Source organism: Phoxinus phoxinus (genome assembly GCF_949152265.1).
Source record: "Phoxinus phoxinus genome assembly, chromosome: 20".
Lineage (NCBI taxonomy): Eukaryota > Metazoa > Chordata > Actinopteri > Cypriniformes > Leuciscidae > Phoxinus > Phoxinus phoxinus.
Genome location: NC_136895.1, coordinates 26,280,327 through 26,306,643, shown reverse-complemented (window position 1 = coordinate 26,306,643; position 26,317 = coordinate 26,280,327). Strand labels below are relative to the sequence as shown.

The 26,317-nt window shown below is 37.8% G+C and overlaps 1 protein-coding gene and 1 long non-coding RNA gene across 2 annotated transcripts in view; one reads left to right on the top strand and one right to left on the bottom strand.

Annotated features, from left to right (window-relative positions):
* Positions 1-2,834, top strand: part of LOC306987949 — a 29,610-nt gene extending 26,776 nt beyond the window's left edge. Inside the window, exon 2 of the long non-coding RNA XR_013795277.1 lies at positions 2,414-2,834. This is a non-coding gene — a long non-coding RNA (uncharacterized lncRNA). The remainder of the gene's footprint in view (positions 1-2,413) is intronic.
* On the bottom strand, positions 1,885-14,346 carry LOC306987876 (uncharacterized protein). Its single transcript, XM_079592490.1, has 7 exons — positions 13,778-14,346; positions 12,861-13,157; positions 9,794-10,123; positions 9,224-9,541; positions 8,081-8,227; positions 4,079-4,153; positions 1,885-3,889 (listed from the first exon to the last, which is right to left on the bottom strand). Exons 1-6 carry the CDS (start codon positions 13,821-13,823, stop codon positions 4,095-4,097), a joined length of 1,197 nt encoding a protein of 398 aa, XP_079448616.1. The 5' UTR covers positions 13,824-14,346; the 3' UTR covers positions 1,885-3,889; positions 4,079-4,094.
* Positions 14,347-26,317: the final 11,971 nt, after the last annotated feature.

The window sequence follows — 26,317 nt, the reverse complement described above, 5'->3', positions numbered from 1 at the left end:
CATATGGTTTTTGTGTGTAGCCCACCCTTGCCCCATTATTAGCACCCATTTGGGACCAAAGTGAGCCCATATAATGACCCCTCATGACCCCTAAATCGGCCCCTCATAGAGCCCACTATTGACCCATCATGTGCCTCTATGTCCCTTAAACTTAATGGTCCCTTAAACTACAGACTGGAATGACCACTGTGACTTAGTTGTCAGAGATAGAAAAGCAGATACATGTATTGACACATGTTGAAGACCCTTCTTAACAAAACAAAACAAAAATCTTTCCATTTTAAATTTCTGGAAGCCGGGGTAAATAAGCAAGCACTGTTACCGCATTCATATCAGATACAGACATTAGAGAATACATGAAAAGAACATTTCAGTCATCACACCGGTAACTTCTATAACAGAGTAAAATCTCATAAGCTTAGAGAAGTCATTCAACTCATGTGATGTTTAGGAAAAATGATTATAATCACTCATTAGATATACATTTAAGCTGCATTGGATTCCAGAATCCACCCCTTCAGGAAATATAAAGTCCTTGCACACTCAAATCTTCTCAAATCAGTCCCAAATCTTCATGTGCATTTTCCTGCATTCGTCATCTGGTGGCTCTGAACTGTAAAACACCTCTCAAAACACCTCAAAAATATGCAGAAAATGTTATACCTCAAGATACAGAAGTGATGGTTGATTTTACTTGTTGCTAAAAACACAATAACTCAACTATTTTTAACTTCCATTCAAATATTAAGTTAGCAATATACTCGCCAGTCAATGTGTATCAACAGTGAGGAACTCAAACCCAGTCAGCAGGAAACTACAAGTGCGGTGCCGGGGAAATAACCCTCATGTGGAGAACAATCCAATGTCCACTCCTGGTTTCACTCTTTCAAACTTTTACTGAATCTTTCATTGAATTGTTTAAAAGGATAGTTCACAGAGAAAATTAAAATGCGGTCAACATTTACTCTCCCTCACGGTGTTTCAAACCTGTAGAGTTTCTGTCTTCTGCTGAACACAAAAGAAGACATTTTGTAGAATGTTAATGGAAGTGACTTTTTGAACTTGTTTTTTTCCTATAGAAGTCCAAGTATACAGTCACTGTTTGGTTGCTGACATTCTTCAAAATATCTACTTTTGTGTTCAACAGAAGAAAGAAACTCATACAGGTTTGAAATAATTTGAGGGCGAGTAAATGATGACAAAATTAAAATTTTATGGGTGAACTATCCATTTAACAATTGTTCAGCGGCAGAGCCCCTGCCCTTTTCAGACATGGGACAGTCTTGCACACTTATTTTCTGACGCGTACACGCGCTCTCAAGTGGCCAAGACCACAAGTGTGTGTATTTGGAAAGGCCCACTAGCACTTGTCATCCGTTACATCCCTGCAGACTTCACTAATCCTCATGATTACACCGGGCAGGGAAGAGCTCGTGAAATAAACACAAGTTTCAAAGCAGTTGTAAAATGTTCTTTGCATTCAGAACAGGTCGACACATTTCAGCCTAATACTGATACTTCACTGAAAGCCAATTTGACATGTATTTTCAAAACACAAAATATTGTGTTTGTATTTGCTAAATTTTTCCAGACAGTATTTTGTATTTTATTTGTATCGGTTTAAATGGACTATTTTTTCTTTAAACACATTCTGATGTATTTGTGGCCATCTCCGGCAGAAGGCAGGGGAAAATCACAGCAATAATATAAAAGCGGTTTAAATTTGAGAGATTTCACAGCAATTTTACAGAGATTACATAACTAAGGCATGCGTTTGTTGCATCTTGTCATTCTGTGCACTTTGAGACGACTGTTTGGATAAAGTTTAGAGAACTTCACATTTTACTCATTTTGTGGATTAAAAAAACAATAGCATTTATAGCATTTAGGCAAGGCAAGTTTATTTATGTCGATCATTTCATACACTGGCAATTCAAAGTGCTTTACATAGAAAATAATACAAACAATCACAAAATAAAAGGATGGAAAATTAAAACAGTTATTCCAAATGCATTATATAGAAAGGAATTAAAATTTCACACTATATGGCAATTCAAAATGCTTTGCATAGAAAATGAACACCAAATAAAAGGAAGGAAACAGTTTATGTTAAACAATTTAAAAATGACACTGTTATACCCTATGCTTATTATATTTGTTAGTATTTAATTCAAAACAATGATTAAGTGATAAAGAATTCAATAATATAATGTTCGAACATACAAACAGAGTGCAATATTTAAAAAAAATTCAGTCATTATGAGTCATCATTTTTAGAAGTTTTTGGTACTGGAAGTATTCCTAGTTTTCCATATCTCAGTTTTAAGCCATGGACTACACCACCCAGACCTGAACTGAATCACACTACAAACTTTGATTCGAAGCAAAACACTTTATGCAGATTAGGAAAAAGGCAAAGATGTATTTTTTAAGAACAACGTTTGCCATGATTCAGATTTTCCCCTATTTCCTCAGGATTGTGGGTAGTGTAGTTCTTTTCCTGGAATTTGGGTATTATATATATAATATATTTTTGTGCATTAAATAGACAGTACATGTCTGCAACAGAAGCATGATCTCATAACTTTCACAGGTGATCGCTCTTGAAAGGTTTATTTGAACTTTATGACATCAGGGCCGGTTTTACACACAGGGTTTATGGCTCTGATATACTTTATATCTGTTAGTGCAAGTTAAAACAGCGGGAGCATCAGGATAATAGTGCTGTAATACAAGTCTTAAAATATTCCAGTTCAAAGATGTATGTAATAGTGCAACAGTTTTACATGCCTTTGATGCATCTTGACATTTTGTGGACTTTGAGAAGGATGTTTGGAGAACACAATGAAAATGAAAGCTCAGAATAGTCCTTGCTGGGATCGGTCAACCAGTCCCCGCATTCATTAATCTGCATCAGTGAACTGAATATCAGAAAACATGTGTTGTATACATTTAGCAATACGGCTCAATGCAACAAGTACACTATATGTGATATGAATACAAATAACAGAAATAAAAAAAAGTACATTTTTAAACTTTTAAGTCACCATGAAATTAAAATGGACATTTATGATTTTTTTTTTTTGAATATTGCAGTATGCACACTCGTAACTTTAATCAAAATAACCACAAAAGGCACTTATTAACTTCTTTGAATAAAGCTGGCTGCTAAATGAACTTCGGTTTATAAGCTGCAAATATCACATAATTAAACCAAAGTTGTTTATTTAACCCTTAAAGGGATAGTTCACTTTGAAATTAAATTTTGGCATGTTTTAGCTTACCTCAAGGGCATCCAAGATGGAGGTGTCTTTGTCTCCGCAGTAGTTTCAATTTTGATATTTTTAGGTCAAACCGTTCTTGTCTGACAGTCATATAATGCAGGTATATGCTCTTGGAGACAGTACCTATAGACCTGCATTATATGACTGACAGACAAGAACGGTTTGACCTAAAAATATCAAAATTGAAACTACTGCGGAGACAAAGACACCTACATCTTGGATGCACTTCAGGTAAGCTAAAACATACCAAAATTTAATTTTAAAGTGAACTATCCCTTTAAGGGTTGAAAAAGCCCTGCGGTAACTTTCTTCACACAAAAATTCATGACACTTAGATCATAATATTACAAACCAACAGCCATCTAGAAAATAGAAAAGTGTCACAGTGAGAATGATCTATGCTAGTAACAGCAGATTTCACCATTTATAGGCAAAGGCACATTCTGAAATGTCTGCAAAGTATTTCAATATGTTACAGTTCAACAGTTGTAATGTTTATGAAAATAGGCGTTTTTGTTTAGCTACTTAATTAAAATGGAAATACTGTGGTGGCTATATGATGATCCTCAGGGATCCTGTCAGATCATGTGACCTCAACATTTCACCTGTAAGAAAATTATGAATCACAGAATGTAAAGAGGAAGAAATGAACACTGTGATTTAAAATGACAGATCTGTCATCTATCAGTGATTATGATTATTTAAAATGTTTAAAGATGCTTTTGTCATCAGAGTGAAATCAGAGAAATGTGTACTCAAGAGTTTCCCACAATGAAACGCTACAGTGATCTTACCTCATAGTTGTCATTTCTACAGAACCCCTCCTCCGCTGCAGCATTCCAGAACCTCTTCGCTGCTTTTTTCCATGTCTGGTTTGAAAAATAAAATCGCACAAACAATGAAATGCTAATTTAGCAAAAGAAAGATGTTTCCACTCGCTATAGTCTCTAGGTGATACTTGCCATTTTTAGATGTAATAAAATATCTGTTGTTAAAACTAGTAAATGTCTTTCTTTTATATTGCAGTATCTTATTTTCCACAGCAACATACACACATGTTCTCAAATAGGTTAATATCTGAATGAAGGTCAGTGTGTCTGAGGGTGTTTTCACACTTAAAGATCGTCTGTTTTGTTCTGAAACAGGGACTTCATTTGTTAAAATGTTGCATTTTCTTCTTGGTCCGGTTCGCTTTTTTACAAGGCAACATTTCAAAGCGTACCAAAATGTCACAGGTGAGTACAGCTATCCTCTTATTGGTCAGCGTTTCCTCTGCGTCATCATCAAGATGATTGACAAGTTTGCTCCACAAGCCTATTGTGGCTTTATTTGTAACTGTTGAGACACACACAAACACTATATGTAGTGTACTGTAGTGCCTATATGAATGTAGCCGTCATTGCTGCTGTTAACTTATACATAGTACAGCAAATTCAAACGCACTCCCTCTGGATCTCCCAGCGCTGTCTAGAGATGAACTATGTAAAGACTCATGCAAACACTGTATGAATGTTATAATGCAGTTAGAGCAGGAATCAAGGCTTCTTCAGGAGGGCATTCTCACACGGAGAAGCTCAATTACACAACATCTTTGAGGTTGCTCTTTTGGTTTTCAACTGTGATAACTCACATAATCAGACACTTCTGAAGGGGCGGTCAAAATCCCTTGTCTCTTCAGTCAGTTATATATATATTTCATTCCTTATCCTTTTGAATGCTTACATTACTTTTATACAAATCAATAATCAAATATATATATATGCATTATCACATAATCATTTCTATATTCTTTTGTGCTTGTGAAATTATATATTTTCTCTAGAGAGCAATGCCATTTCTCTGCCTTTCTTCCTGAGGAGCTATGTTTTGGCTAACTGATAATACGAAGCTCAAGCACTCTTCGGCCTTGGCGATGTTATTTGGTGGTGTTCTGTGTGTGTGTGTGTTTTGTTACGTAGGCATTTGGGACCCAACGCTCAGCCTCATCGACGCTCTCCTCTAACCTGCGAGGTCAACTTTGACCTAAATCTAAGGATTGGCGACAGCTATCCTAACTAATGGTGATAGGCACCTTTTATCTGCTCACATGTGTGAAATTGTTTATGGTCTTATATTCTCTTAGCCAATCAGATGTATGATGATGCGATGCTTGCCCTTGCAAAATGGTATAATTGGTGTATGATTTTGTGTAAGGGAGAGTTGGCTTGCGACCTCCTCGTGAGACTTTGACGCTCGCTCTACCAATGAAACTGCAAACTATTCTTCAGTAAATTTTTATCTTTTTGATTGAACCTCACGACTCCTGGTCATCTTTTCTACATATCTGGTCTCGGGTCTTATAACTGTTCACCCCTAACACTTCTGATACTTAGCACAATTCCCGTTATGAATTATAATACGATTTGGTTCGTTGGTCGCATTACTTTCACACCTCAAGCGAACCGCCCCAGAGTCTCGGAGCGATTGCTTTGGTCTGGATCCGAATGCGTTTGCCGTGTTCACATATTCCTAAACTAACTGAACCAAGGGAGAAAATGCATAAGGTTCCCGAAACAAACGCTCAGGTGTGAAAACACCCGTAGAAAATAGTAGGCCTATTTGTAAAGCTTCTTTGTAAAGTGTAGTCAGGAAAAAATGTGAAAGTTAGTCAGAAAAATCATCAAAACAAAAATCTATAGTGTTAATATTGTAATGATTTCTGAACAGTGTTTGTTCATCCTTACGAGAAGATCGAATGCCTTGCTGAAAGCAAACATAATTCTGTTCACAAAAAGCAGTTCACATGGTCGATCTAGTTGCTACTGTGTGCCACTAACAAAAGATTTGATGTGCATGACTACCTTTGATGCCGTCATTATTTTATACTCATAAGCACTGACTGTATTAACCTGTATTTAACCACATTAAAAACCTTTTCCTTTTACTGTTCTTAAATTGTGCAGTGTGCAGATGTTTGTTGCATGAAGATGTTTCATGCTGTATTTATAATTATACTATCTATATATTTTTAATAATATTTATAATTAGTTTATATTTAAGTTATCTTTGTGTAATATATTAGCCTGGTTCTATGGCTTACTGTTCAGAATGATACACGGTTTGTTCTTGAGTCTAAAGTTAAAAAGCACAAGATCAGTGCTGAATTAAATATTTCGGTATTAATGGGGTTTCTTTTGTAATGCTGTTTAATATTGAATACCTGTAATACCATCATTATGATGAAGGCATGTCATATACAAACAGACACAAACATGCTGCAGAGATCAAACACTATAATATCTGCAATAACTGTGTTTGAGTTTGAGTTTTACAGACACACAGATGCAGTTTACAGTAGGTCAGTATCTGCCATTCATCAGTTATTTTCAAGGTGGGGGAAGTCGTTTTTGCAATACGCTGTTCGCCAGTGTTGATATTTGAAATCAACTCACACACACACCCCTTCTTTATTGCTCCGCCTCCAAAACTCAGCCTCCAATCATAACAGCCCTACTCTGAGTCGGTCTCGCACCACGATCCCCCTGCAAGCGAGTCGAGTGCAATAACTAGGGCTGCACGATTAATTGCAATTTACATTTGATTGCAATTAAACCGTTTTGGCTTATCACGATTTTGAAATCGCAACGGCTGTGATTATTTTTAATGTGCAGTTTATCATTGATGCATTTCTCTGTAAACCCAGCTCACTCTGAAAGCACTGCGAGTTTGAGTCTCTTATAACGTGCATTTGAAAAAGCAACACGCGTCAAACATCTTTCCAAACATGAGAAGTATTTATGAACCTCTTTTCCAACAAAAGACAATATTTAATAACATGCATTTACTCCAAACTCACTTCATAACGACAGTTGAGCTCATCCTTCAGTGAGATGACGTGGCTTCTTACACAGAATAAGGCAGTCGTGTGTTTATTAGTCATGTTTAATCAAAAGCGTTTCAATCTTCGGTTTGTTCAGCTACAGTGATGATGGCCATAGGGATTTATGTGTGTGTGTGAGATGCTCTCTGGTGTTCATGTTCATATATATATATCACCTTCATTTATATAGCGATTTTAACAATATAGATTGTATCAAAGCAGCTTTACAGTGATAATAGGAAATTACAGTAACAGAGATTGTTGTGGCTTTACAGTAGCTCGAGATCAAAGCGATTGTCCAGCTAAAGTTAGATTTGATTGATTCACTTTCGTCGCAAAAATCATTAGTTATAAACTTAGGGGCCGCTAACACGACACCGTTCTAACAGAAAACCCTTAATGCGATCCGGCCGCTCACCCGCACAAAACAGTGCCTGATGTCTCGAGAATGCAAACCACAAGCCTTCAAAAATTTATAATACAGAACTTTTATAATATATATATATACAGCAGCTCCAGACACACAATGACACTCAAACCCAGTATTACTCACGTGTGGACCCGAATCAAAGCAACATCTGTGTCTGTTTTCAGGCCTTCCCGCTTCGCTCTTTCCAGCGCTGGACAGCTTTTCTAATATTAACGCGGGTCCTAAAGCTTTTGCCCAGACATAACCCTTTATTTCCCAGTGTTTTCTTCTGAGCTTTTCTCTTTAGTACTGTGTCTCATCTCTATTTCTGCAGTCTTTCCTCAAATCTCCCTCTCGATCGTTCTCTCTCCTCCACCGTCATACGCCCCTAATGCTGATTGGCTAAACGTTTGTTATTGTGTCGGACCGACTAACATCCAAACAGCATATTTCAAAAACGACTTACCCCACCTTTAAAGGGAACCAGACTTTTATGTTTTCATATTATATGAACTGTGTGGTACTTACCCCTGCGAGTTACTAGTTGAAACTTCCTGTGGCGATAGTAAATCACACAAGCAGCCACCAGCACCAGCAGAACACCAAGAACAACAGCAGCACCAACACCAACACCAACACCAAAAGCAGGACCAATCAATGTTACATCATTTAAACCTGTAATGATATAGAGAGAATGTCATTAATGTGAACGTGTCTTATATATCAAACATTATAAACATCAGTGTAGATCTGATACTGTAATGATAAAGACAGACATTAGTGTGAATGTGTCTGATCTATAACACACACTATAAACATCAGCACTATATAACCTGAGACGGATGGTTTACAAGGATAAAAAGCTTCAATCATTAACAAACATTATATAATGCTCAACGGATCGTTAGTTAAAATATATTCAAATAGCCATGAGATAACATGCTTGTTAATGTTTAAATAAACGTATGATTGCATGATGATTAACATCATTATTATTAATCATTAAATATGAATATTTTTCTTACACAAACACGTCTCTTCAGAACGCCTTTATTAACCCCCCAAGCAACTTGTGTTTTTTGGTTTGGCCTTTTCTCCCTAAGCTTATTATTTTGGTCTCCTTATTGAGTTGCTGCTTAAATTAACTATATTTTAATACCCAAGTGTGTTTGTGTATGCCTGGAGCATGCAGTGGGAGGTGTGACTCTGAGAGACTGTGTTTAGTCTAGAAGTTAGAGATGCTTCATTATCTAAACCCCTTTTTCTTATGCGGGTCCCTCAGGAAACTGCGGTGATTCAAAACAAATACCATTAAAATCCATTTAGTATATTTCTCTTTATAGATCCCTGTTTCTACAATAAACAATAATAGTGTGATAATTAGTGAAATGGATTTTACCAATAATTTAAATACAAATCTAAATTAATTGAATATGTTGTTTTAGTAGTTAGTAATAATAGTTATTACTAATAAACTTAGTTCCTTTAAAAATATAATTTTGCAGTGTTTTGTTAAACTCCTTAAAATCTATTTAAGATTGTACCTTTAGTGATTAAAATTGGTTTAATTTGAGTAAACATCATATTACAACACAAAAATGGTTCACACAGTGCTGATGTAAATACATAATACATATATATTGTTTAAATTAAAACATTTGATATACTCACAACTGACAGAAAGAAAGAATTTCCTGAATATGACATGTCTGACGCTGGTGATATCGATGTGATAGAGTCCAGAGTCACTGGTTGTGGTGTGTGTGATGGTCAGAGATCCAGTTAGATCGTCCAGCTTCAGTCTGCCTCTGAATTTCCCATCAGGAACATCTTCATATATGGAAGAGATTCCAGCCATTTTATCGATTTTTGCGAAGACAACTTCATGTTCAAATCTCCATCGTACCAGATCATCTCTGTCTAACTCAGTAACACCAGATTCTAGAGTGACAGTAACTCCCTCCTTCACTGTCAGTCTGTTCAGTCTGTCTGTCTCAGGATAAAACATACAAGAATATAATTCATGAGAACAGTCACAGAGAACCATCATAATAAATCCTATAAACATTTTATTTTGCACCAAATGTCTTGAGAACTTTGGTTATCAATGAATACTGAAGTAAAAGTTTCAGATACAGATTTTTGTCTTGATGTTTTTGTGTAAATATCAAAGTATGTAAATTCTTTACAGTGCTGATTTGAATACAACCATGATTACATTTAAATACTGAAGTGACTCACCGGTAATAGTCACATTGAATGCTTTGTGTATGGTGTATGTTCTCCTCTTGACATCAACTTCATAAAGTCCAGAGGTTTTCAATGTGATGTCACTGATAATGATATTTCCAGTCTGATGATCCAGCTGCAGTCTGCGTCTGAATATCCCATCAGCAATATTATCATATGTAGAGAAGATGTATTCATCTTTTTTCATTTTAGCAATATCATATGTCTCTTTAAACCTCCACAGTATCTCATCATCTTTCAGTATTTCAGTATCAGTGTGTAGAACAACAGAATCTCCCTCTGTCACTCCCACAACCGTCACTCCATCAAAACTAGGATCAGCTGAAGAACAAACCAGAAGAGTTTCTCTGTCAGTGATCACAGTTAACACTGTCAGTAAAGAGATTTACAGAAGATTACGGAGTCTTGACTCTTGTGTAATAAACATCATGTGACTTTCTGTAGTCTAATTTTAATTTATTCAGTGTTTTTTTTCTTGTATCTGGTTCAAAGCAGATGGAGAAAGCACACACACACACACACTGTCATCAAGCAGCATTTAATAATATTAAAGTTTAAACCTACAAAAAATAAATAAAAAATAAATAAATGTAAAAGCTAAAATTTCCATTATCCTCTGTGCTGGCAAAGCCCAGACGTTTTTTTTCAATATTTATATTTTTTTTACTTGCTTAAGTCTTAAAGGTGCATAGCACAAGATTCTGAGTTTTTGCAGAACTATGCCACCTCTGGCGGCAAGCGAAACTGCAGCCAGAGATGTGCACGCTCATGGACCACACGCACACGCACGCTTGCACGAGCTGTTCATAACCAAAGGAGCATCAGCCGCACATCTTTTGTTTACAATCATAATGTCTTCAGAGGTAATAAAGTTATAAATCTGCAAGTCATTTTAAATATGTGAAAGGAAAGGCAATTGCGTAAATTACACACTTATGTGTGAGGGAAAAACGGGGGTAGTAGAAAACTTCGGTTTTAATTTCCATCTATCTCCATGTTGAACTGTGTTATGTGTTTACTGTATCCACTTATGATTGTATTATTATGGAAACACGTTCATGAACAATATAAGTTGTTACTTTGTAAAAGCTCAAAGCACAGTCGGTCAAAAAAGTACACTCAATTGTCTCAAGGTAATAAACAATTAAATGGCACTATGACGTTACCATAAAAGCCACACAGGCTAATCCACCGAAGATTTACGGGGGTTTAGCCTGTTTTATTGATCTGCTAAGTACAATAGCAATACATCCTAATTAAGCAGTAATTTGCTCAAAATTTGTGTCTAATTATCTAACTTATATATCAGCATTTTATATCACACTCAAGATATTTGAACTGTTTTAATCGAATAGCAAATCATTAAACTACATGTAGTGCAGATGTTGAGCCCTAGAGCAGACCGGAGATCTCTCCATTTGTTGAAAGCCTTCCCTATGTTTACTCTCGTCTTATTCCGACGCCCGTCTGAGTCCAATTTGGCCCTTTTGGTTGCACTAGACAAAAGTTTTCTTTTTTTTATCTTACGTGGAGTTTGCGTTGGTGTTTGAAATTAACTACAAGCAGGTCTCTTACAATCCATCTTCTACGGAGAATGCCGGCAAATACACAAACCTATGTGAGCGTGCCGTGAACGCGCATGACGTCACGCCCAGTCTCAAATTCCGCCGAATCCCTCTTATTTATTTTACTTTACAGGATTATAGAGACAATCTCAGTGATCAGAGAAGGGCTCATTCAGCCCATCAGGCAATTGTTTAAGCATGTATGGGTTAGAAAACGGGTATTTTTAACATGAAAAGTTGCTTAATGCACCTTTAAATATACTTGTTAGTCAAACCTTACAAAATAAAAGCAAACTCAATGGAACTAGTCTGAGAAACAGACCCTCACTAGTGGTCATTAGCTTCACTGAACAGGACACTAAACCGCTTCATGTCCATCAGTGAAGAGAGACTGTGAGACGCTTTGAATGAATCTGAGTTTGAGGTGTTCTGGAAATAGTAACATCATGTCCTAACCAGACGGTCTGTGATAAGATGCCCTTCAGGCCAGTAACACTTATGGGATTTACTGCAGAAAATACAGTAGTCAACATTTGAAGTGGATAGAAAAAGGTCAATCAAAGTTGTCCTAAGGCATAGGTCTTCAACCCTGCTCCTGGAGAGCCACTGTCCTGCAGAGTTTTACTCCAACCCTAATCAAACACACCTGAACCAGCTAATCAAGCTCTTCAGGTTTTCTTTAAATCACAGACTGAAGCAGGTTTGATATAAACTCTGCAGGGCAGTGGGCCTCCAGGATAGAGTGCGGATCGGGCCGAATTTTTCTGTCCGAAAGTAAATAAGTAAATATGGTCAATTTTGATTTCATGTGGACTTTAAATCCGATCCCTCAAACCACTTCAGGAGGAGGTCTGGGCCGCTTTCCAGACGAAACTGGACAAGGGTAAATGCATCTGGTTGTTGAAACCACATATGTAAATTTTACTCCTCACAAAAATGCTAAAAAAAATAAACGTGTGAGAGCGTGTTAAAGGCTATATGTCATGTTATAGTCAGATATGACAGCGCTACTGCACACGCATCACAGCAGCTGAGCATCTATTCATCAAGCCAACGTGCAAACTATCGCAAATCAAAGTGAAAGTAAGTCGCAGACGTTCAACACACAATCATCTTCATTAAAAGTAGAGAACCGAAATGATCTTACCAGGGCTCTCTTATTGTGGTCTTTGATTTTGATTTTTTTTTTTAAATAAAAATGCTGACACTTAAACTAAGTGTTTTGCCACTTTTGCACTTGTTATTAATGTATTTATAAAGGGAAAAGGCACTTTATTTAAAAAATGTTTGTGTTGATTTGTTATGCATGTTTATTAAAAACAAGTTTTGTAATAGCCAATTATTTCCGGACCTTTGACAATGATCAAAATTCAGATTTGGACCTTTGAATGTAGACTTTGAGAACCCCTGGTGTATAGGGTGTTAATTATGTAAATAGCTATTGTTAAATTAAAAATAGATATTGTTAAATTAAAAAACAATCAGACACTCACCACTGACATTGAATGTCTTCTCTGAGGACCCTCTGGTGCTGGTGATCTCTAGTTTATATAGTCCGGAGTCAGTGGTTTTGATGTTTGTGATCTTGAGATCTCCAGTCTGTTTGTCCAGCTTCATTCTGTCGTCATATGCCCCATTAGTTTTGATGGTGTCACCACTGATTCTAACAATGCGATTTCCATTTAACCTCCATTCTATCACATCAATTCTCTGTACTTCAGTAACACCAGAGTGTAAAGTGACAGACTCTCCCTCAATGACTGATACTGTCTCTGCATCACCAAACACACCTGGAGAACAAACAGAAACACAGTCAGGCAGAAATTAAACACATAACACTCAGAAATCACAAGTCTTGTCAACTGATCAATGGTACTATTAAATCTTGCATGTTTTTCTGCAGTCTGCATTAAATCTGAGTCTACACTGTTCTGTTTATGCCCATCATGTATGTATGCGCGCGCACACACACACACGCTAAATAAATATATAAAAAGTGATATAAAATATGTGGCAGCAAACAACAACAGATGAATATTTTCATCCCAAACTAACAACTCAAACTTAATAACAATTGCCTACAAATAAGAATACAATTATTAGGCTATATTTGAGTTTCGTCTCAAACAAACACTAGAATTAAATTAAATGCTTTGGATTAATTGGAACTCAGTGAACCATGTGCGACCTATATGCGTTGAAAACAACGAGGCCTGTGTGAACACTGCCAGTGTCTACCATGAATATTACTCCGTATGTGCGCACTATAACGTTACAAAATATGTCCTACAGTTAGTGATCACAGTTGTTACATTTTGAAATTCAAAAATAAGACAAGGTTGAAAAGTATGCTCGTTTCCGGTGTGTAGAAAACGAAAGTGCTGCAGTTGTTATAAAAAGAACCACTTACCGATCGCACATAATAAGAAAAGAACACATATAAGTGCGCTCTTCATATTGATGTAGAGATGAGTGATGGATAGTAGATGATTCCGTAGAGTTATTAATGATCTGAGTGTTTCTGAGCCGCGCCCTGAATCAGAGACTTTATTACGAGACGACGAACAGAACAACAAACAAAAAACACGTAGTACGTTGACGCCGATTTATTGGTGAAGTATATCTTGATTATTTATATTATGCTGAAAGAGACTGCTCTATATTGCTTATTGATTTCAAAATCTAAACAATAAAAAGCGAAGTTCCGTTTTCAAAATGGTTGCATCTTCCTTGTGCCTGACTGTATGGCCGAGATGGTCACTGCAGAACACGAAATCCAGGGGGAGGAGTTGAATCCAGATCCAATTCCTCCCACCTTACACCGATAGGCTTGTTCGACTTGAACCGGTGTTACAATCACTTCATTTCTCTCCGTTGAAACCTATGGGGTCGCTGTGTCCAGTTTATATACTGTCTATGGTTACAATCGGTTCCTGAAATATTGAGATGGGTCGTCTGCGGACTGCAAGAGAGGGGCGTAACAGGAAGTGGGCGTAACTTGAAGTGGGCGTAACTTGAAGTTGTCCAAATCACACAGAACCACGCGATATGTCAAACTCAAAACGAGATGTTGTCGCTGTCGGCAATATGCCAGCTCGTATAGATCAACGGTAATAATAGTTTCCAGAGATAACCGTGTAAATTGAAGTGTTGCAGCAAGGGCAGAGCAAAGCGTTTGGAACTATAAGCTTGTCAATCTGTCTCGCTCACACAGATGCGGGTCATTCTACAGAAACGTCCACTTCTATGGCAAGATGTCTTAAAATTTATATATTTTTCTAACGTTTAAACTTAGACCACATTATTAGATTACCATTTAACTTTATGAATACACATACATGACAGCTTAATGATTTTTTAATATTTTTTGTGTATATTTAAAGACCGGAGATACACCATTTTTTGTCACTGGTGTTACTTATTTGGCAATATGAACGTTTTTTAATTTTTTAGTGATTTTAAAAAGTGAATCAAGTTTAAAAAAATTATATTTCATTTATAATTACTTTTTGAACATTCTTATTCACAAAATATAAAGCAGAACGACTGTTAATATTAAAATAGACCACGGCCATTGTATTACATTTATGCATTTGGCAGACGAAAAGTGTGCTTGAATGAGGTTAGTTAATTGGCGCAACCATGTATTTGCTATAACAATGAACATATTTGATCACCAGTTAAAATCAAGTAATGATGCAATCCTTTAAATCTTAACTTTTGAGTGTAGCAGAATTAAATGGATGTAAAATTAAAATAATTTTACAATATGTAATTTTACAAATAACATATTGTTTTGTTTTAAAATGTAACGAAATTGTAACCCTAAAGTGTCTTTTAAGTGTAATATTTCTGTAAAGGCTAGGGGCAGAAAAATTGATATTTCCATAGAATGACCCAGTAGTAGATTGCCCTTGAGTGGTCGCTTTCCATTTAATATTATATTATACAAATTATAATGTAAATGCATGGGTAAGATGTCACCTAATAGATGTAGCCTACGGTCGCCTAATTTATTGTTTTCTATATCAGTTTACGACTGTTTACTCTTTATTTTTTTGTGCAACTGTGGTGCTTTTGAGGTGACTATTCTTCATTTGTCCTTTAACCCTCATTGTGTTGCATTTCAATTAAAATATTTTGTTATGGGTGTGCAGTGTGCTTGTTGTTCATTTGTCTCAAAAGTATCATAAGATTTGTTTGTCAGCGGCGCATTTAGCTGTTCATTAGTGCTGTTGATATCAGTCAACATTTTTAATCATCAGCAAATCAGGAATACAATAAGACATCAAAAGTTGTTATTTAAAAAAAATAACATTATTTAAAAAAGAAAAGGAAACGAAAAAGAAAATATAGCTGCAAGCAGCGATTACGGGCCCAAGCCGGTGGCACCGCCACCCTGGTGCCTTTAGTTACACTAAAGGCACCGGGCTGGCGCTGCCACCGGCTTGGGCCCTCCATCGCTGCTTGCAGCTATATTTATTTATATATATATATATAAAAAGCCGCCACCCCGTTGCCTTTCGGGTTCCTGTGCACGACGGGCAATAACGTAACCCCGCTTTGACTGTCGAGAAGAAGTCTGCTTTAGAGCTTGTATCAGTGTGAGTCTTTCTGCTCCCCTCCAAACACACACAGAAAAGGGGGGGCTGTCTGTGTGTGTGCCCTCCCTCCCTCCCTCCCCACACACACACACACACACACACACACACACACGCACACACACACACACACACACAGAGAATGGCAGGGGGAACTCTGTCAGAGAGAGACAAAACCACATTCAAACCAAAATATCTGACTTCCTGTTGGTTGGAGCTAATGACTGTAAATGAGAAAGTTGTCCGGATCGATAAGCACAATATACAGACAGAGTTTTGTGACTGTAGGTAAAAATAACCCCCCCCCCCACTTTGGTCAAAAGTATCTTGAAAGTAACACACTTCCTGCTGCCAGTTGGTGGCGCTATAACTTTGACTCACAATAGTCACATCCATGTGATCGCCCTCTTACAACAAACACACTACTGAAGTTTCATCAAGATAAATTAATGTATGAAGACGTTATAACACATCGTGTTTCTCTTTTCTCGCCATAACTTTGTTTCCTCGCCACGGCCAAACCGTTCGAGATATCAAAAATCCGTCCGCAATTTAGCGTCCTCAATGTCTTTACTTCATGCTGACCGAGTTTGGTGGCGATAGGATAATTTTTCTTGGAGGAGTATATTAAATTCCAGGGGCATGCGTTTTCATACAGCCCATAATAGCTGACTTCCTGTTGGACTGGCGTAAAACTTAGAGCACGAAAGTTGTTCGGCCCGATGATATCTAAATGTGTACCGAGTTTCATACTTATTCATGCAAGCGTGTTTGATATATGGACAATCCTATTCCAGGGGGCGCTGTCGAGCCCCCATGCCACGCCCAGGTACCAGCTTCAACCCGGCCCTGATGGCCGCGGGTTCTGACATTTGTGCAAAGTTTCAAGAGTTTTTGAGCACGTTAAGGGCCCCAAAAGTGCCCGAGAAGTCCCACACAGCAGAGAAAGGGTTAAAATAAAGCCCCCCTCCTCTCTCACACACACAGACACTGAGAGAGACTGGCAAAATTCCCATCAAATCACATTCAAACCAAAATATCTGACTTCCTGTTGGTCCGAGCTAATGACTGTCAATTAGAAAGTTGTCCGGATCGGGGAGATAAATATAGATACCGATTTTTGTTACTGTAGGTAAAACTAATATCCCGTTTTTGACTAAAGGTGGCGCTACTGAGCCCCTTAACACGCCCGTTTCTGAAACTGTGCACAAGTGTACTAGGCAATAAATGTAAAGTGTCTGTCGAGTTTCATGCAATTTGAAGTATGCTAAGAGTCTCAAAAACTTTAAAAAAGAATATTAAAGTTTGATGCGTTGCCATGGCAACAGTATTAAAGATATCAATAATCCTTTCACAGGTCTACATCTGCCGTGTGTTTACATTATACAGATGAAGTTTGAAGCAAATCGGTAAAAATAAGAGGGTGATTTCAAAGCATTTTGAAAGTGACACACTTCCTGCTGCCAGTTGGTGGCGCTATAACTTTGACTCACAATAGTCACATCCATGTGATCGGCCTCTTACAACAAACACACTGCTGAAGTTTCATCAAGATCAATTAATGTATGAGGATGTTATAACACACTTCCTGTTTCTAATATTCGCCATAAATTTGTTTCCTCGCCACGGCCAAACCGTTCGAGATATCAAAAATCCCCTCGCAATTTAACATCCTCCATGTCTTGACTTCATGCACACCGAGTTTCGTGGTCATCGGATGAATTCTCTGGGAGAAGTGTTTCAAATGCCAGAACATGCGTTTCCATACAGCCCATAATAGCTGACTTCCTGTTGGACTGGCGTAAAACTTAGAGCACGTAAGTTGTTCGGCCCGATGAGATCTATATGTGTACCGAGTTTCATATTATTACATGCAAGCGTGTTTGATATATGGACATGTTTTTGAATCCCATTCCAGGGGGCGCTGCCGAGCCCCCCTGCCACGCCCGGGTCCCAGCTTCAGTTTTTGAGCACGTTAAGGCCCCCAAAAGTGCCCAAAAGGTAGTAAAATAATAATAATAAAGAAGAAGAAGAATAATAATCCTTTGAAAAACAATAGGGCCTTCGCCTTTTCAAGGCTTGGGCCCTAATAATAGTTAAGAAGAATAATCCTTTGGAAAACAATAGGGCCTTCGCCTTTTCAAGGCTTGGGCCCTAAATATATATATATATATATATATATATAAACCGCCACCCCGGTGCCTTTAGGGTTCCTGTGCACGACGGGCAATAACGTAACTCCGCTTTGACTGTCGAGAAGAAGTCTGCTTTAGAGCTTGCATCAGTGTGGGTTCTGCAAAAGTGCGCATCGAGGGCACATATCAACCACAAAGTATGCCTGAGCACCCTTCTGAAACCTAAAATGAAAAATTAGACACCCTACAGTCTCATGGACTTAACGGACACATGAAATCAGCAGCCATTGTAAGTACACAAGACCAAAAATTCATATGAAGTGTGGTATATATATATATATATATATATATATATATATATATATATATATATATTACCTTTTTTAAGGGACAAGACAGAGAGAATTTGACTTGCCTGACCTGATTAGAACTGTGAAAAAAATAAAAATAATCACTAAAACGAGAATTGTTCTGATTTTATGATACTCAAAATATTCCACAACAAATCCTTTAAATGTATTGATATTCAGAACAGAACAATAATTTAAAAAATAACAATAAAATATAATTTATTTATTTCAATTTTGTATTTTTATTTAATGACTAATGACTTTTTTAATTTAATTTTAATTTAATTAATTTAATTTAATGACTTTTATTTAAAAAATGCTTTTCAATTAAATCAAATGTTCAAGCTTTGTTTTCGTTTTATTATTTTGTTTGTTTTAAACTGTGTTCAATTTATATTGTTAATCATTTGACACTAAACAAATGCATAAAGTATCATTTTAACTTGCTATCATTACAGTTAATAGGACAAAACATAGTTATTATATTTTATATATATATATATATATATATATATATATATATTAAATAAACATTTGTAATGAAATCGTTCCCAAAAAATTATATCAGCACTGTTTTAAACACAGAAGTAGCGCAATGCCTGGCCACGCCCACTTCCGGCATCAGACTTTTAGGCTGGCGCTGTCGTGATCACACTGCTATGACGTATGGTTCTGGGGTTCTGCAGTTGGTTACTATTGGGACTCCCGCGCCGCCTCCTTTTCACAACCTGAGGGAACCGTCTCTGGAATATTAACCTCACTTCCAGAAGTCCAATTCCCATCATTCATGCCTCTTACCTGGGACTGATTGCACGCACACGCACACGCACACGCACACACACACACACACACACACATACACACCCGCACACGTACAATGTTTAAAAGCAAGAAATATTTATCCAACCTCGTTTAAAACAGTCTGTCGGTGCCATCTTTTGGACATTCATCATATTGCAAAGGTTTTAATTTCTAGTCCTCAAACAGAGCACTAATCTGTTTATTTTTAAGTTATTGATTAAAAAAAAAACATCAAATGCGTTTTTAGTCATAGTATTATTTTATACAGAAATAAATTATTTGTAATTCAGATGAGAATAATTTTAAGGAAAACAAATATATTCATCTGAAAAACAAATATATTGATCTGAAATATAACACGTGTTTTTGTAAAATAAATTCAAGCTATAGCCTACCCGCCACCGAAATGACACTAATTTTAAAATTAAACTAAAAAAGCTCACGGCTGCACAGACATTCATAACGGTGCGCGTCCAACGCGAGGAGTGAGCAGAACAGAGCGAACGTTTTTTAGTTAATTTCTACTTTCATAGGAATTCATTCGAGCGCACTGCGAGCGCCACCATAATCATACTTACTTTCACTTTTATATTAGCGATTTAAAAGCCCTCGCTGGTGTCACACGTTGGTTAACCGGTGGGAAAAATATACAGATATTCAATTCAAATATACAGATATATTAAATATATCATCGCGCTCCACCGTCGATTTGGTGTGTGTGTGTGTGTGTGTGTGTGTGTGTGCGTGTTAAAATAATTTAGTTCAGTTAGAGAACGGGCACTAACCTACAATTAAAACCTGAACGTGTCCGCTTAATAAATCGTGAGCTGAATGAGAGTCACAGCAAACATCAGCACAAGGAGTCCAATTTCATTAATCATGGGTGGACAGCTGACTGAAAAGATGATGACGGAATTGAACACGCAATTCAAGCAATCCCATCCCCGAAATGGCGCTATGTTTAAAATGAAACTAAATGCTCACGGATGCACGGGCAATAACGCGTTCACGGCGAGGAACGAGCAGAACAGAGTGAATGTGTTTTAGTTCATTCCTACTGGACGTCCAGTACTACTTTGGCTTTTAAGTTAGCGATTTAAAAGCCCCCGCTTTAATCACACATCGATTAACCGGTAGGAAAATATTCTCACAGTCACTAATATATTTATATATAAATACAATATACAATGGGCCTACCTGATTTCGAACACAAGAGGGCAGTATTGCCCTATGTATGACTTATTTTTTTTACTAAATAGCGCATTCTGGCTGTTTTTAACTTATACATAATTCTTAAATTGAATGGCCTGATGGCCGCGGGTTCTGACCAGTGATGTGCGGGTCAATGTATAAACAACCCGCACCCGACCGACGTTTTCAACTAACCCGCCCGCAACTCGGACCGCAAAAAAAAAGAAAGAAAATATTGTACCCGACCCGCTTCCTTTTAAAGTAGGCTAACTAAATGCTCATCGTAGCGTCATTGGGCCATAGACGTAGGAACTAGGGGTGCGCATTTTTCTGAATGCTGTATGATATAGCCTAGAGTTTAATAAAGGCTTGATTTATTAATTTTTTTCGTTTCATTTTCTTAACAATTAAGATGCTGCATGTGTTTATCCAGTCTAATCGAAGTGTGCGTCTCTCCCCCGACTTTCCCAACAAAAATCCCGCCCCCTCTCAGAAAATAGCTACATAAAACTGACATCACTGAGCTATATGCGTTTAAAAGTAGGCTATAGCCTGTTAAAATGGCACAAAGGCATTGCTCAGTTCAACGTGTTGGGAAATCGGGCATTTTGTCCCGCGTCAGCTTTTATTCAAAAGTTAATAACGCGCTCAACATTCAAAAGGTAAATAAGGATTTCCCACTTTCATCTCTGCCTGCAGACTGAGCTCATGCGTCATCCTCGCACCAGTTATTCAGCCAATAAAGTGTAGGCTAGATACTAGACCTATGTATTTCATAGAAAACTGTGTCTAGTAGCCTAGGCTACTATATAAATTACAAAGGTTTAATTGGCATCTTTATTTCAAACGAACCGACCGACCGCGACCCAAATATCATTAAAAATATTTTTGGATGACTCGTAACCGCGGGTAACCGCGGATGACCGCAGGCACCCGCTCATTTTGGATCAACCCGCGCATCACTGGTTCTGACCTGTGTGCAAAATTTCAAGAGTTTTCGAGCACGTTAAGGCCCCCAAAAGTGCCCGAGATTTTGCACACAGCAGAGAAAGGGTTAAACTAAACTAGCCCCCCTCCTCACACACACACACATACACAGATCCCCCCCTCCCCTCCCCACCCCACACAGACAGACACACACACACAGAATAGCAGAGAGACAGAGAGAGACACAATTCACATTCAAACCACAATATCTGACTTTCTGTTGGTCGGAGCTAATGACTGTAAATTAGAAAGTTGTTCGGCTTGATAAGATCAAAACACACGCTGAGTTTTGTAACTGTAGGTAAAACTATAACTAAGTTATAACACACTTTATGCATCCTTTTTTAATCATACATTTGTTTCCTCGCCACGGCCAAACCGTTCGAAATATCAAAAATCCGTCCGCAATTTAACATCCTCCATGTCTTGACTTCATGCTGACCGAGTTTCGTGGTCATCGGATGAATTCTCTGGGAGAAGTGTTTCAAATGCCAGAACATGCGTTTCCATACAGCCCATAATAGCCGACTTCCTGTTGGACTGGCGTAAAACTTAGAGCACGAAAGTTGTTCGGCCCGATGAGATCTATATGTGTACCGAGTTTCATATTATTACATGCAAGCGTGATTGATATATGGACATGTTTTTGAATCCCATTCCAGGGGGCGCTGCCGAGCCCCCCTGCCACGCCCGGGTCCCAGCTTCAGCCTGGCCCTAATGGCCGCGGGTTCTGACATTTGTGCAAAGTTTCAAGAGTTTTTGAGCACGTTAAGGCCCCCAAAAGTGCCCAAAAGGTAGTAAAATAATAATAATAAAGAAGAATAATAATAATAATAAATAATAATCCGAAGGAAAACAATAGGGCCTTCGCCTTTTCAAGGCTTGGGCCCTAATAAAGCCCAATTCCAAAGCGATATATTAGACCTTGCTCCACACTTTAGTTGAGGTGGGAAGAATAATTGATAGAACGATTGCAATATTGTTTTCTTGCAATACATTATCAGTATCTGGCACTAATGCAGATTACAGCTTGCTTTACTGTACGTATACCAAAACAAGCATTTCTACGGTGGCCGAGAGAGCTCAACGCGCTGCAACTGAAGAAAACACATGCAAATAAAAAAAAAACATGCAAATAAAAAAACACACATGCAAATAGAAAAAAACACATGCAAATAAAAAAACACACATGCAAATAGAAAAAAACACATGCAAATAGAAAAAAACACATGCAAATAGAAAAAAACACATGCAAATAGAAAGAAACACATGCAAATTAAGAAAACATCTACATCAGTTTCACAACACACGTGTGCTCCAAATACTCACAACACAACCAAATACAGAAACGCGCTGCAAATAGAACAGAACACAACGGAAATGTTTCCGGGGAACCCAATAAGTGACGGACCCAGCTGTTACGTGCTTGGTGCTTACTGCATATAGGCAGAGCCCGTCTACGGAGAGCCTGTTCACTCCCTATTAAGTCCTATTGTACCGAATTTTGGTTGTAGTTCCACCAAAGTTCCACTGGGGGCGATCACCCCCGAGTGCAAAATGAAAGGGAGTCTATGGGGCTAGACGGCTAAATTTGTCCCTTTCAGCCGATTGCCGTTGAGAAATCTCAGATTTGATTGTAGGTTTGGCAAGTTCAACATGGGTTATAGGTCGAAAATTGAATGAACGAGTACTTATGTCCTTTCGATTTCTTACAGGTTGAGTTGTTGTTGCCCATAACACGCTAGCATTCTGCTAATGAACGCTGATTGGTCAGTGAAGGACTGGTTACGACCAGAGTTACCGCTTGATGGCATCATGGCATCCGAAGCGGGAACAGAATGTATTCTAGCAGAAACTCTTCTAGCACGTGTGTTTACCTGTGTCAGCTGTGCTGGCGATGCCTCGAGAGAAAAGAAAGTGCAGAGCGCGAAAGTACCACAGTGACTGAAGGATTGCCGTAAAGCAGTATCTCTGGTCGTACGATGTGTATGACGTCATTGACATTTTGAAAGACTTTTTAAAGCAAATAAGTGACTCTAAAAAATCTAACACCCAGCAATGTGCAATTTCTTTGCATCTCCTTTCGAATACAACATTCAAATTACTAGACAAAAAATTATATCTTGAGAAAAGTGGATTTTGAGGGGTATAGCTCCATAGACCTCCATTCATTCTGCACTCGTCCTGTGAGCGCCCTCATGTGGAATCAGAGTGGAACTGCAACCAGTCAGAAGCCGGAAGTGTAGCGAGAGTGAACCTTCTCCCCTTATTAGACATTCTCTGATATAGGGATGTTCGCCGGAGTCAAATGTGACGTCACGATATGGGCGTGGTCGCGAACTGGTTGGCAGAAAGAACCAAAACATGTCGCAGACTCGCAGCAGTCTAACTGTGTTTTGTCAGCATATGCTAATTATTTGTCCGAAGAACCAAAAAAGAGATATAAGGTTAAGCTTTTATATAACCAGGGTTCATGTTCTCTGCCTGATCAATATCACCTGAGTGAGAATTGGAGCAAAAGCCCGACACATGGCCAGATTTGACATTCGGCGACATCTATCTGTATCTCATCGACACGCCATCTATGTTTACCAGAGAGTCGATGAAGGCGTACAAATCTTTAGATGCCTATAAATTAAGTAATAATTACGAATATTACTTGTTGTAACTATAAGGATAACTGGTAAATATGTTACAACTAGAGTAAAAATACAGGTGTAATTTATCCATGGGCTATATTTTGAATCAAAATTATCTTACCTCTGATATATAACATTGGTTAACATATAAGTAAAATGTATGAATGAAAATACAATAATTTGCCCTTAATTTATAAGGGTATGTCAGTGTTATTATACTTCCATTGCTCAGTCACAGCATGCACAAAAAGTTATGTAAACAAACACTTTGTCACGTCTTCCGTGGTATTTTGTACAGTTATTCATTCATTAATTAACCCATCAATGCGATAGAACCTACTAGTAACATTTATTTACAAAATTAGTTTTAAGTTTTAACGCAAAATGTAGGTAGCAGACGCGATCGTGGTCCGCTGGCTCCCATTGTTTTCCGCTGGGTATAGACGCCTAATTGCAGAAATTCAAAGCTTTCTTTCTTGATTCAGGCTGTTTAGGTACGCGGTAGAAGCTCTTGGGGTTATTACTCTTATCGAACCTGTTAACACAGCCGATCACAAAGCACGATACAACCATTTTTCTTCTGTGTTTGCGCTGCGCTTTAAGCGGTCATTACTTTTCTTCTGCCAACCAGAGCGCGTCGTGACGTCACGGCGAACATCCCTATAACTTAGCTACTTTCATTTTATTTTTTTATATTTTTTTTTATATATATATATACAGAGATGACACGTTTATGACATACAACTTTGTATACAATATACAAAACGTATTTACAATATGTTCAATGTTATAAGAATACTAATCAGATAAGAACAATGAGCTGAAGACTCAAATAAATAAATAAATAAATAAAAAGATAGAGAAAAAGAACATGAGGGAAAGATATTAATCAATACATCAGTTACATTGTACACATTTTGTCATGTTACGTTAAAATAAGTTTCATAAGAAATGTTAGAATGCAGGGTCCAAATATGAGATACTCACACACAGATAAAACGCATATTTTAAAAACTGTGTTGTATAAAATCTATATTTATTTGCAACAGTTATGTTAACAGCAATAAAACTATATTTCTGGTAAGAACAGCTATTCAGCTGACGGACACCGCGCTGCGTTGTCATAGGAACGTCCCAGGTGAAAATAATGAGGAAATTACGTTGTCTTTCGTTGCTCCCTTCATCAAGTCCGTTCCAAGCGGCTACATAACGACACACAAGTGCCCTGCTCCCTCCAAAGTCCCCACTTCAAGGGCTCTACCGTCTGCCCTTCTAAGGGCGTAGGGCATAGGGATGGTCACGAGCAATAAGCACGTAACAGCCGGGTCCGTCACTTATTGGGTTCCCCGGAAACATTTCCGTTGTGTTCTGTTCTATTTGCAGCGCGTTTCTGTATTTGGTTGTGTTGTGAGTATTTGGAGCACACGTGTGTTGTGAAACTGATGTAGATGTTTTCTTAATTTGCATGTGTTTCTTTCTATTTGCATGTGTTTTTTTCTATTTGCATGTGTTTTTTTCTATTTGCATGTGTTTTTTTCTATTTGCATGTGTGTTTTTTTATTTGCATGTTTTTTTTTTATTTGCATGTGTTTTCTTCAGTTGCAGCGCGTTGAGCTCTCTCGGCCACCGTACATTTCGGTTCTTGAACAGCTAAGAGTCAGTATAATCAACTCTACGCGAGCGATTCAAAAGTATACGGATCTGTTCTCAAATCGCTCTCGCGGTACTTTGATATCATACACCGACCGGTCTGTGCAGCGCTGCTTTAAGTCGAAAAAACAGTGAGCAACTTGAAGTGGACGTAACTTGAAGTGGGGCGTAACTTGAAGTGGGGCGTAACTTGAAGGGGCGTAACTTGAAGTGGGGCGTAACTTGAATGGACGTAACTTGAAGTCTTGCAGGATGCAGACAGATACTATTGGAAATATTTGGTTCCAATGGGTGGAGCTACCATTAATATTCACGAGACAATCGCGGGGGCAGGGCGACCAATACAAGCGAGTGGAACATAAATTATTAGCGTGAGCGGAGCGCCTCTGATCGCTTTTTGTTTTATGGATTGTTTATTTCAAACAGGTAATAAAGTTGAACGAAGTTAAGCTTAAACTATATAAATTATAAATAATTCATCGTTTTGTAGCATGTATTTCTCAGTAGGCTACTCTGAGTTTACCTGAAATATTACAGACCTGATCTTGTAAGCGTTGGAAGACCTACAATAAAGTTATATTTCTCCAAATGTCTCC

Bases quoted from the DNA above. Each gene is read 5' to 3' on its own strand.
- LOC306987876 (XM_079592490.1), bottom strand. From the start codon at position 13,823: ATGAAGAGCGCACTTATATGTGTTCTTTTCTTATTATGTGCGATCG. The intron at 10,124-12,860 runs GTGAGTGTCTGA...TTTGTTCTTCAG, and splicing joins GAAGACATTCAATGTCAGTG to CTGATCCTAGTTTTGATGGA. The intron at 8,228-9,223 runs GTGAGTATATCA...ATATCATTACAG, and splicing joins ATTCTTTCTTTCTGTCAGTT to GTTTAAATGATGTAACATTG.